General features: G+C 48.1%; 1 protein-coding gene across 1 annotated transcript in view; it reads right to left on the minus strand.

Annotated features, from left to right (window-relative positions):
- Positions 1-370: 370 nt before the first annotated feature.
- The window catches only part of XKR6 (XK related 6), a 245,043-nt gene continuing 231,715 nt past the window's right edge, over positions 371-13,698 (minus strand). The window contains exon 3 of the mRNA XM_059697604.1: positions 371-2,833. Within this exon, the coding sequence (XP_059553587.1) occupies positions 1,869-2,833 (965 nt within the window). The 3' untranslated portion in view covers positions 371-1,868. The remainder of the gene's footprint in view (positions 2,834-13,698) is intronic.

A 13,698-nucleotide genomic window follows, 5' to 3' on the forward strand; every position in this document is an offset into this window, starting at 1 on the left:
TTTTTGTGATTTTTTTCTTTTCCTTTTTTTTTTTTTTTTTTTTTTTGGTGCCCAAGTAGAGATACAATGGGATTGAAACGATGTCCTAGAACAGAATATTCCTTACAGGAGCAATACTTTGAAAAATAACATTTAAAAATGGTTGTACATATTGCAACACCTTTCAAAATTCAATTTGGTACAATGAGAAAAATAATAAATCTTCACCCAAATGACACGGCCTCTAAGACCCAGAATATGCTGCTGGTGTGAGTCTCGCCATCCAGACAGGGGCTCATATTCCAGCACCACCCCCTCCTTCCTGCTCCCCCCTCCCCAGCCCTCTTACACTCCACCTTAGCATACCCAGAGTCTGCCTTAGAGCAGTTTTCCACATTTCTGGCAAGACCTTGCAGCAGACACATACACACAAATATACGTGTGCTGTGGACACACACACACACACACACACACACACACACACACACACAATTTCCCACTCACCCCAGATGCACCAAGTGAGCTGAATGAGTTTCAGCCAACCACAATGGTGAAAGACAGAAGCACCAAACAGTCTTTGAAATGGGTCAGTTATTCAATTTGACATGGTGGTTTTTTTTATATATATATATATATATATAATCTAATTTTCCTCTGTGTTAATATTTTTAAAAAACACAAATGAAAAATGAAGAATTCTTTCCAGATCAATTTAAGGCTTCCCACCAAATGGAAACAGAAGAGGCCTTACACAATATCACGTGTGATAAATGTATACCTTTCACGGCCTTAAAAGGACAGACCAAAATCATTTTTTGCCAGTCACTGATTAAGTATTGTGCCTTTAAATTGATGTTGTTCTTTTTGCTACTATGCTGAGTTTTATTATTACTGATTTTCTTTGATTAGATAGATGGAAATCTTTAATTTGCTTTAGAATTTCTTGTTCTCATTGAATGTTTGGGGTGGATTTTTTGTTTGTTTGTTTGTTTGTTTTATTCTGTTTTGCTTTTCACCAGGAAACAAATGTGATCCGAACTAGGTGAATGGTAAATGGCACAAGATCAACCTTCAAGGAGCTTTCCCAGCCATTTGAGTTCCAAATGGCCATTTGGCTCCTAGAAGGTGCTGTTAAGCTGGGGACAGGGATGGGAGAGCAAGGAGAGAAACGGAACAGAAATTGGGGTTTCTATGCCTTTGCTTTTGGTGAATTCGTTTTCTTCAATACAAATAGTCAGATAGGAAGAATAATTGCTTTGTGTTTTATTTGTTGGTTGGTTTTCGTTTTCGTTTCTAGATTTGTTTCGTTTGATAGTTTAATTTCCCCTCTCTTGGTGCCAAAACCACCAGAGAGTTTTGCGTGAGAAAAACGTGACAGTACTTAATGAAACTCAGCACCTAAGGGCATAAGGCATTTGAAGGTTTGTTTGTTTGTTTGTTTGTGTTTGTTTTATTTTGTTTTGTTTTGTTTGTTTTGTTCTTTCAATCAGCACCAATCCCATAAATGATCTACACTTGGTGTAAGGTATAAAACATTTTTTTTTCTTTTGGAGTGGAGACAGCTCCTCCTTCTCCACCCTATGAACAATAGTGTGGGATTTTCAATACTGTTTCTTATGTGTAAAAAACAAAAGAAAGGTCTTCTTTTTGTTTTTACTTACAAAACATAGAGAATATCTTTGTATACATACAGCGACTGGAAAGAAAGCTTATCTGAAGGGGTTGTGACGTATTATTTTCTTTTTTTTTGTAGCGGTGGTGGTGGAGGTGGTGATGGTGGTGGTGGTTGTGATTTTGTGTATTGGGAGAAGGGAGGGTTATATTTCTTGCAAGCGGTGTTAACCGCAAACCAACTTAAGGTCCCCTTCTCAACTTGGGTCAAGACGCTCTTAGAGTGAAGACTCATACTGTAGCAACTCATAAAGGAGCGGTCCATCTCGATACCGAATGCCTACCGCGGTGGGGGTGACATACTGCAGAATGTTAATAGTCCTTCTCAACCTCCTGTCTACAAAATGAGCATCCCAAGCTGGGTATCTCTTCCTTGGCATGTCAATCTTAATGAGGGGCCCTTCTGGGTGGTAAGGACGCCCCGACGGGGTGGAGGGCCCCATGGGTCTCACTTGGAAAACGGGCAAGCAAGTGTCAGCCGTGAGATCCTCCTGTTGTTCCGTTACGGCTCTGGTAGGCGTGACCTGGGTCCCCCGGTACCCAGGGGTCTGAGGCGCCATGGGCTCAACATCGGGGGGCAAAGGGATGCCCCAGAGCAGCTCGGCACAACAGGAGCTGGCAAAGATCTTAGCTCGTGGCCCCATGGGATGCAGCACACCATAATATAAGAGCATCAGTGCGATCCCAGCCACAAAGCTAATAAAGACACAACACAGTGCTGGCACCGCATAGAAGTCAGTGGTCTCCGGGTTTCTGTAAAAATACCAAAGGAACGTCAAGGCAGCATTCTCGGTCAAGACTATCGTGTAATATGCAAACATTCGATATCGAGTCCGCCCTTCCTTGACGTTAAACCAGCAGAAAATGTACACAATCCCTACCACCATGTTGAAGAGGATCTCCTCCCACTTGGACATGCAGAAGTCTGTTCCGCCATGGATGATCCAGAAGGCCATGGCGCACCAGTGAACCACCACGAAGATCCCGAAGTAGAGCTGGAAGATGGAAGCAAAGAGGGCAAAAGAGATAACTCTGGATGAGATGGTGAAGAGGCGCCAGAAGAGGTGGATGAGGGCCCCTCTGTAGCTCATACTCTTCTTGTCGTCCCTGGAGTCCCGCAGCAGCTTGTGATAGGAGGCTAGCACCCAAGCCAGGGACATCAGGGAAGTCACAGAGGAGACACCTGCCGGAAAGACACAAACCCACACAGTCAAAACCTTGGTGTCAACTGCAGGGCACAGCAGGGCTGCCAGCTGAGGAGACGCCCACACACACCGAGATCTAAAGGAGGAGGGAGAAAGAAACACAAAATCAGGAACCGAACTTGGAGGTCACAGCTGCTCCCTAAGCTGACAGCTTTTGAAAATCTAGTTTCAGTTTCCACAACCCAGCCCAGAACTCCTGGAGATTCACTGCTCAAGAGTGAAGCTGAGGCTGATGTGCTTTGCCACGGGGGTTGAGAACGGGGGCCACTGTGGTGCCTCATTGCATCTGCTGTGATGGGCCCACAAGTGTTTTATTTTAAGGAATTCCAAGTTCACGGGATCCTTGTTACACACAGATGTGTGGCAGGGGATGGTGTCCTTGTCACCGGGAGGTCATGCTCTCAGAGAAACTCATAGAGGGGATCACCCATTGTGAAGGCTGACAGCTTACTCTCTGCCTCCAGATCCACACCCTTCTCTTGCGGGAAGGCACTGGAGTCACCCTTTTGCCTTTTCATCAGTTCACTCAGGCCTCAAGGAGCCCTTCACTGAACCTTCCTCCACTTAGCTTCTCCCTCCCTCATCCGCTCCCTAAGGACACCCTGATCAAGGACTCTGGGGTAGTCTGTCTGTTTCGCTGGCTGCCTTTCTCACTCATTCTTCTCTCTTGGCCTCCCCACGATCCTTGTTGCTTTCTCCAACAAACCACTGCTGCACATTCTCTGAGATCTTACGAGGCCCCATCCTGACCCAGCAGCGGTAAAACTCATAGTATAAGGATGCCTTTCCCCCACCAGCTTGGTTTCCAAGGCCCTGCATGGCATTCCCTGCATTTCTCCTCAACAGGCAAGTGAAAGTATCTGATCTCTAGTGATACTGGAATCACCAAGGGCAATTTTATTTATAATACTGCTTATTTGATATGAGTAACTAAATCAAACTACACACAAATAGTTTATAATAGAGTTTCTCCAGGCCCACCCATGAGCAAGCAATCTCTGGTCAGATATAATCATACAATCCCCTCTTAAGCAAGATATCCCATCACCACCTGACTCCCGCATGTGTTATCTTCACTCAGTCCATCTAGCATCTCTTCTGCTTTTCCTTTCTTCCAACATTTCAAAACTAAATGCAGCCAAACTCAACTGAGGTCCTGAATAGTGTTCCACAGACAACATCTACTTACCACATTTCCCACCCTCGCACCAGAGCATAATTCCCCACAACATTCTTCCAAGCTGAAATCAATGTTTCCTCGTCATTTTCTCTTAAGCTCGAAGGTCAGATCTAGGAGCCCATTCATCAAGAGACTAAGTAAACTGCCCCAGAGCACCAGGCTTATGTTCATCTTTCCCAGGTCCCTGCCCATCTCTCCATTCATCTCCAAACCTCAATGAAGAATCAAAGTCCTTTGTCATTTTACACCCTCCATGCACTGACCCATCTCACACAGCCCTCCCCTTCCATTTCAAGGAGATGCTCTGGTTTGCAGCTTGCAGAACAGGATAGGGTGAAAACAAAAACCAGTACCTACACTAATAAAAGAGAAACATGGTAATTGGCATACGACTGCTACCCTTCCCATTGGCTAATCAGGGAAATATGCAAATTAACTGTCAGCCAAGATGGCGGCCGGCAGCCAGGCAGCTTGAAACTAACATGAGGCTTGCTTGCTTCAGTGACGGAGGACTCCAATGTTCCTGCAGGCCGCTGCAGGCCTCTGAGCCTGCAGTTTCAAACATTGTAACAAATATAGACGCTAAACAAAACCCCAGAAACCAGCTTTCAGCCAGCTGGAATCTCAGAGCTGGAGTTGATACAGAGTTTCGATTGTAGAACCTAAACAAACCAGATACCTGCTTTCAGGAGCGGAGGCCTAAGAGCTGGAGCCTCAGAGCTAAAGCTGGCCCAGAATAAAAAGAAAAAAGAAAAAGAAAAAAAGGAGCAGTTGGGAGCTTCAGTCCCAGCCTGAAAACAGCCCTCAGCCCCTCACCCAGACTGGCCAGGCACCCCAGTGGGGACTCCCACCCTGAAGGGTGTGTGACCAGCTGCAAACAGCCATCATCCCCTCATCCAGGCTGGCCAGGCACCCCAGTGGGGACCCCCACCCTGATCCAGGACACCCTTCAGGGCAAACCAGCCGGCCCCCACCCGTGCACCAGGCCTCTATCCTATATAGTAAAAGGGTAATATGCCTCCCAGCACTGGGATCAGCGGAGCTGAGAGGCCTCCCGGCACCAGGATCAGTGTGACAGGGGGCAGCGCCCAAACCCCCTGATTGCCCTGCGGCTCTGTGTGTGACAGGGGGCAGGGCCACAACCTCCCTATCGGCCCTGCTCTGTTCGTGACAGGTGAAGGCGCCCCAACCCCCTGATCGGCCCTGTTCTGTGGGTGATAGAGGGCGGCGCCCCAACTCCCCCACCTCCCCACGGGCCCTGCTCTGTGTGTGATGAGGTAGAACCATAACCTCCCCATTGGCCCTGCCCTGAGTGTGACAATGGCAGCGCCCCAACCCCCTGATCTGCCCTGCTCTGTGGGTGATAGAGGGCAGCGCCCCAACCCCCTGATCCGCCCTGCTCTGTGTGTGACAGGGGGCGGTGTGCCAACTCCCCTATCAGCCCTACTCTGTGAGTGACAGGGGGGAGCTCCTCAACCCCCTGATGGGCCCTGCTATGTGCGTGACAGGGGGAAGCTCCCCAACCCCCTGATGGGCCCTGCTCTGTGCGTGACAGGGGGGAGCTCCCCAACCCCCTGATGGGCCCTGCTCTGTGCGTGACAGGGGGCAGTGCCCCAACCCCCCTGATTGGCCCTGCTGTGCGTGACAGGGGGTGGCGCCACAACCTCCCCATTGACTCTGCCTTGAGTGTGACAGGGGGCGGTGCCCCAACCCCCCAATCGGCCCTACCCTGAGCGTGACTGAGGGTGGCATCACAACCTCCCAATCCACCCTGCTCTGTGCATGACAGGGGGCGGCTCCCCAACTCCCCAATCGGTCCTGCTCTGAGCCCAACCAGGGGCTGCACCTAGGGATTGGGCCTGCCCTCTGCCACCCGGGAGCAGGCCTACTAAGCCAGCAGGTCGTTATCTCCCAAGGGGTCCCAGACTGTGAGAGAGCACAAGTGGGGCTGAGGGACCCCCCCCCCCCGAGTGCACAAATTTTTGTGCACCGGGCCTCTAGTATTACTATAACCATAGAAAAATCCTGGATGGTTAAGTTCTCCATAGAAGCCAATCTTGAAAACGCCTAATGACTTTCCTCTCAGTTTTCTGGAAAGTTCTGAACAGGGTACTTAGGTGTCCTGTCTTATCCTTTGTACACACAGGGCATTTCCACAGCATCTGGTGAGGGCATGCGTGCTCTACGACCATGTCACAGTGGTTACGCTAACCTTTCAGCCTCTTCTGTTCATGTCTGTTGGGTTGGGGCAGAGAGGGAAATAGGTCCCCTTATGAGTCACATGACTTGGGCTGTAGGTTTCTGGAGGGCAGGGATGTGCAATCATCTTGATAGTCTATACTAGGCTTATTATCAACACTGGAGGATCCTTGGAGAGTCCCTTTTAAACGTCTCTGTGACATCACCCCTCTCTTTGTGAACTCATTTCTTGATGTGGATAATGATATGTCTCAGAGGTTCTACTGACCCTTAGTAATCAGAGGGAAATTCTAACAAAACTGAATGGGAAGATGGCCATCTACGAGCCAAGGTGAGAGGCCTCAGGAGAAATCTACCCTGCCAACACCTTGATTTTGGACTTCCTGCCTTTAGAACTGTGAGAAAATAAATATCTGGTGTTTTAGTCACCCAGCCTGTGGTATTTTGTTACAGCAGCCCTGGCAAACTAATACAGTTCTCTAATCCTATTTTTTATATGAAGAAACAAGATGATTTTCAAAAAGTATACATCTGTCAAGAAGTTGAATTGGGATTCAAATTCAGAGTCTGACTCCAGTGGCCTTGAAAGTCACCACTGTACTAACGGGCTCTGCAGGTATTAACTTGAAAGGGTCTGGGTGAGGGGAGAGGAAAGAAAGTCTGGGCACACTGGGTGCAGAAGGTTTGAATCTTTTGCCAAGAGTGGACAAGAAGTATAGTACCCATGGCTATCTGACAGAAGTTCTTGATTATGGAACTAAAAACCAAATTCGAATTCTATTCTACTTTCTTCAGGGGAGTAACATTCAAGCCACAAAGAAAGAGGTGATGCCAACAGAATTAACTGAGATCACTTTCCCTCTGTTAAGTGATAAATCTTCCAGGGCCTGCAGTGTATTCCACTACAGAGGGAGGAAGTGTGGGGTTTTCCCTCTCTGCAGTGGCTCACTTGGAAGCTTTCTGTCTTGCCTGAGGTCAACCCAGAAGTCAATGCGTTACCCTGGCCAAGACCCAAGTTCACGGGAACCCGCTGTGGAAGCAGCCCGGTGGCCCCGTGGCCCCAGTGAAATTCTTGGATGGGCCTGGGAGTGTTTATGATTTGCTTCCAGCTACAGCTCGATCACTTTCTGCATTCCAAAGATCAGGCTGGAAATTATTAAACACTTCACGTTTGACTGTGACAAGTTCTGGGCAGTGACCTTCATGGTTTGCTCACTTCCTGGTGCAGACCAGGAGGTGGAGCTTAGAGCTGGCCCACTGAGCTGACCAAGTCCAGCCCAGGCAGCTAGGAGTCACTATGCTGGAGCCTCCTGGGGGGCCACTCCCCTGAGAAAGGCTTGGGAAAGGAACCTTCAGGCTCTGATCACCGAACCTAGGATCTAAGGTTTCCAGGAATGGAATGACCACAACTATAACCAACAGAACAGAGCAGAAGGGGCCACACCATGCAGTTGGATACCCCTTACTGAAGAGGGGTATCCATCAGGGGAGGCCCAATTTGGTGGTGACATTGCAATATCCAAGGGTCACTGTCAGTTGAACTGTTGCCAATTGGGAAACAAAGCAAAAAAAAAGTGTGAGTGTGGCTGTCCCATCATGTGAGAAGCACAGAGACAGGTTATCTGAGAAAGGATGGGACTCTAAAATCGGAAGGTAGGGACAGATAACGTGAAAGACCCAGAGGCTATGATGAAGTGGGAGGGCTCAGAGACAATAGGAGGGCCCAGCCTTCAGGGTGACATAGGGAGGCTGAGGTTTGGGAAGTAGAAAGCAGGACCATGGCTCAGGGCCAGGGCTGCATTGAGGGGCCAGTGTATAAGAGCCCCGAAACACCACCAGAAAGAGGACTGGGAAAAGAAACCAAAATGCTAGAGCATCTCAGAGGGAGACCACAGCATGTGATTTGAGGAGTGCTCTGAGAAGCCACGGGAGTATCCACAGATGACTACGAGACTGCTTCTGAGTGACAGTGGATGGGGTCCATGGCAGGACTCTGTTTTGCAGAATGGGATGTGCCCACCTAGATCTGTCATCAGCTGCCCTCTTCTACCCTCTGCCACAAAGTGCTCAGTCCCTCCACTAAATCACATGTTGGGAAAACACTTAAGGAAGAGGGATTGGATAGATGCTAAGCACAGGTAGGGCAGGGGTGGGAAGAGCCAGCTGTGCAGGGACCCACAGCTCCCTCGCCCTGGCTTCTTCCCACCACATAGTCATGTTCTTCCCATTTTACAAAGAGTAGCTCCCCGGACCTTGCTTCCTCTCCCAATGCAACCCCACCTCTCATTGTCTCTTCTCCTCCAAACTTCTCAAAGGTGATCTTCTTGCTCCCTTCACTCTCCTACCTCTCCTCCAACCCCCTGGAGAGTTCTCATTGAGTTGGTCAACCAATTCCCAAGTGCAGCATTAAGAGGACTGGTTCAGTGCACTCCTAACTCTGTGTGACATTTGGCATTTGGACCCTGCTCTGTCCTTCTTCAAACTTGACCATTAGCTATGCCCCAGTCTGGCATCCTCCCCCTGATGAGCTATTATCCCCATTTCACAGATGAGGAAACTGAACTTGAATGTGGCCACAGCTATGTTCTGACATCGCATGCTCACCTAATTTGTAGGGTGTTGGACCCTACTGAGTTGGTCCCCTAGAGATTCCCCCAAACCAAGAAACATGGCTATTTGTCTACCTGCAGGTCAAGGTCAGCATGTCCCTCTTTCAACCCTCACCTCTTCCCTCCCTACCATTGAAGCTAACGTTTGGGGGAAACTCTACCATCTGCTTTTCAAATTCCCATTGTGTATTTCCCCACGCTGAGTTCCTTTAATTTGGGCAGTTCTTCCCTTTCCACCCGTCAACTTCCCCCTATCTTGCTACATTTTTTAAAAAGCCCAGTCTCTTCTTGGAAATGCTCCCAGAAAAAAGATAACACAGCTGTGTGCATGGCTCTTTAAGCAACACCGTCTGTCTCCTGTCCTCACCTCCACCCAGGCACACAGCAAGGGGTGATGGCATAAAGGTACTTTACTAAGCAGGAAAGCAGGGGGGAAGAAACAAGCCTCATGGATGCCATCTATGAGCCAGGATCAAAGACTCAAGTAACTTGGCCAAGGTCACACAGGTAGTAAGCAAGAACGCTGATGCAGCAACCTGGGATTACCTCTCTCCCCAGACGGGATCACGGTGCGGAGGCTGGCTCTTCCTGCTTGTGAGGTCCAACTGTTACATTTGCAGGAATTTTGTGGGCTGTTTGATGTCATGTTGGAGCCTTAAAATAAGTGTGGTGGCCGTATTTATACCAAAGAAATTGGCAAGTGCTACAAAAGCAGGATTCCCCCAATTCTGCTCAGAGCCAGTTGTTAAACAGACCAACTCTCCTTTCTGAGAAGCTTGGTGGGCATCACTGCAAATTAGAAGAGCCCCATAAGGTTCTCCTTCATGCCGACACAATACTTCTGGGCAAGTCAATGCTGTCTGTTAGAATCATAGTCTGTAAGTCTAAGTAACAGCAACAAAGAAACCAATCTCTTTAAAACTTTCACTGAAAATATGCTCCCAGTAACTAAGGTCTAAGGCAGGGATTTTCAACCAGTGTGCTGTGGCACATGGGTGCACCACAAGAATTTTTTAAACACGCAATACCTGACAATTCAGTCAGGACTGACCTCCTTTCCCTTAGATTGTCAAATGAAAAAAAAAAATGACAACAGCCAACACAACAATAGCCATCCACTGTGAATGAATCAAAATTACACCTATTCGTTTTGTCAGATCGGCAAAAAGATATTTTTTGGTGTGCTGCAAAATGTTAGTAATTAGTTTGTGTGACATGAGATGAAAAAGTTGAAAAATCGCTGTTCTAAGTTTTTTTTTTTTTGAGCATAGTCTTTTCTAAGTACTGACATACCCATTTTCATCACAATTTTGTATTTGAATAGGATGTGATCCCCACATCACTCTGGAGGGACTACCCCTCCCAGGGTTTACAAATTGATAGAAATAGCCAGCCACTTGTGCCTTTCCCCTGCAAACAAATCCATCCAGAGCCTGCACCCCCAACCACCTCCTTTGTTGGGTTCTGACCTTCCCAGGCCACCAGCCTCGGGTACCAGACAGCCCAGTGCCCCAGGGCCCCAGAGCCTCTCAAACTATTTGAACTAGCCCATCCTACGCCTGCTTCCACTGCCCTGCCCATTCCTTCCCATGGAAACCACAATAAAGACTCATGCTCACATTTCTCCCTCCCTCCCTCTGCCTCCTGATGGACCCTGGCGCTTCCCCATGTGGTGGACAATACGAAGGTAAGCAGCTTCAAGGTCAAACACCAGTACTTAAAGGACCCAGCAGGAAGAAAGCTAAATTCAGCCCCTGCTTCACGTCTCTCTTCTCTCTAAGATGCTGTCAGAGCTATCAAAATGCCATCTTCACAGCGGGCTGGGTAAAGGCACACTTCAGAGATCCTAGAACAAATGTCAGCCACTCAGCTGGCATGGCACGAGCCTCATGGATGCTGGGTCCTGGCTGGCCTGGAACACACCAACAAGGCAGTTTTCCATCCCTAGAATGTTCCAATAAACCCATTCTCATGTTACAGCAAATGGCTGACCGAGTTCAATGCCCTGATGTTCCCAGAGTGACACATTTTAATAGAGGCTGTGAGACACCCTGGAAAGGACATGGGCTCTGATACAAACAGACCTGCCTTAGCTTATTGTTTGTGAACCGTGGATAAATGTGGATTTGGAGGATTTGATGAACTGTGAATATAAAGCATAAAGGCACATATTTGAAACATATACATACTATACTACATATAAAATATATAAACATATATAGAGAGAAAGAATATGTATAGTATACATACACATATTGATCACACACTGCTTAACAATAGGGGTGCATTCTGAGAAAGAGGATCTTGTCATTGTGTGAACATCACAGAGTGTACTTACACAAACCTACATGGTCTAGCCCACTACACACCTAGGCTGTATGGTAGAGCCTGTTGCTCCCAGGCTTCAAGCCTGTACAGCGTGTTACTGTACAAAACAACAAGACAAAAAAATCAAGCACAAGAGAAAATGATGCAATCAATGACGCGGTAGACACAGGATGTATGCGGCTGCTGCCGGTGTAACATGCCATATGGTTGTACAGCAAACGTTTTTTATAAGTAGAAAGAGAACATTCTAAAATAATAATAAAAAGTATTGTGCAGTAAATACATAAGCCAGTAACATAGCCACTTATTATCATTATCAATATACTAGTGGCCTGGTGCACAAAATTCGTGCACTTGGGGCAGGGGGGACCTGTGCCCTGTCAGAGGTAGGCCCCGCCCACCCATCCGGGGCTCCTCAATGGATTGCCCCAAAGATGTAGGCCGGAACTGGGGGTCCTGCCTCTGTGCCGCACGGAGCCTAGGGACCCCCAGGCCTTGCTGCATGGAGGCCTCTGTCGGGCCCCACCCCCCTCCCGATGCTGCAAGTCCCCACCTACCTACGCCTGCTGCGCACGCAGCCTCCTGCTGCCCTGTCATTACATGTGACGGCATCCTGACCATTTGCATATTATCCTCTTATTAGTATAGATGTCCTATACATAACCGTATGTGCTAACTTTTATATGACTGGAAGTGCAATGGGTTTTCTTACACCAGGATCACCACAAACACAGAAATTATGCTACAATGTTATGACAGCTAGGATGTCACGAGGTGATAGCCATTTTCAGGTCCATTATAATTTTATTGGACCTCCATCTTATATGTGGACTGTCTGTTGACCAAAACATCATTATGTGGCACATGACTATCATATTTATACACAGTATGCTCTAGTTCCAGAGATGTGGCTAATGTTATACTAGTAGTCTCTGTCCCTCCTCAAGGCCACTATACTATACTATACTATACTATACTATACTATACTATACTATACTATACTATGTTATATATGTATTTACAAATATAGGGTATCCCAAAAAATGTATACACACACTTTGAGTAGTTATAAAGGCAGTGTTTATTAAAATACATTTCATTTTCGAAATGGAGCTATCAGCTGTTAAAATGTGTATGCCTTTTTGGGGCGACATACATATAATATGTATATATATACTCACACTCTCTCTATATATATAATATAAATAACTCAATTATATTTTAATTGGTATTCCTTATTGTTTACTAAAATGTTGGCCCCAGAGGGCAGAGGCCCCACCTGCCCCGTTCATCGCTGTGCCCTCGGGGGCTGGTTCAGAGCCTGACGCACGGCAGGTGCTCAATGCAGACGCATTTGATTTGTGTAATGCTTTATCATTGACCATCAGACTTATACAGAATATTTTGTTTCAACAAAAGCCTACCCTAAATGATTCCCGCATGAAACTGTGCACTTCCCTGAGGGGAGCAGGCCTATGGCCGAGGCCAGGAGAGCTCCCAGCTCCACCCCACCTGCAGGCCCCTGTGTAAGTATGTTTGTAGGAAGAGGAGGCACCTGCTGGGAGTCTAAGATTCTGCAAATGGCATGGACTGAGATCAGGCCTCTCAAGGCAAAGAGCAAAGGTCACTGCAGCCCCCTCTTCCTGTCGCCTGACCTGTCAGAAATGTGATGGGGGAGGGGTGGGCTGCAGGCTTTGTGTGGGAGGCAACTCGGAAAGTTGTAGTCATTAGAAGCTGAGAGATCTTTTTAAAAGGCTGGAGTCAGGCTTGTCCTGTCTCCCACGGTGTGAGAGATGACGTGGCCGTCAAAACCCCTGAAATTCTCCCAGCTGCACTGGTTTCGGGTTGCTTTACCTGGAGCCACTGAGTCCCTGAGGGTGATAGCCCTGGGTTAACCAAAATCATTATCTTCACGGTGGACGGTGTGGCCTCGCTGCCTCTACTCACAGCCCAGCGGTGCCAGCTGTGCTCTGGACAGGGCGGCACCACTGTTCAGCAATGTGGCAGCTCAGGTGAGCAGCCTGGTGGAAGGAGGCAGGACTGCTGAGCAGGTGAGGTTGTCACCGACTGTGTGGGGGCTGACCTGGAAGTGGTCCTTGCCCCCTTAACCTGAATTCTGAGGGCTGGGTGGCCCTGGATGAGAAAAGCCCACAAGGTAAAATGACTTCACCAAACCAGATCCTTACTGAGGATGCTGGGCAACGTGTGCCTTTGACAGCTGAGAGTGAAATGTGAGCCACCATAACCGAGTGCCTCTTTGTGCCGAGGACAAATGCATTTCACTTACTCTTCACAAAACCCTTCTGAGGCAGGAGTAACCAGCTGTGGTTTACAACTGAGAAGACCTGAGGCTCCAAGAGGTTAAGGGCCTTGTCTGAGTGCAGTGGATGCAGCAACGAAGTGCAGAGCGGGGTGTGAGCCATGTGGGCCTCACCTGGAGCTGTCCACACCACAGCACAGGAGGCAGCACCTTTTCTTCCAGGCGACGGTCTCAGGAGAGTAAGAAAGGTGAGGGGTGAAGGACCTG

This window comes from Myotis daubentonii, chromosome 5 (genome assembly GCF_963259705.1).
Source record: "Myotis daubentonii chromosome 5, mMyoDau2.1, whole genome shotgun sequence".
NCBI classification, from domain to species: domain Eukaryota; kingdom Metazoa; phylum Chordata; class Mammalia; order Chiroptera; family Vespertilionidae; genus Myotis; species Myotis daubentonii.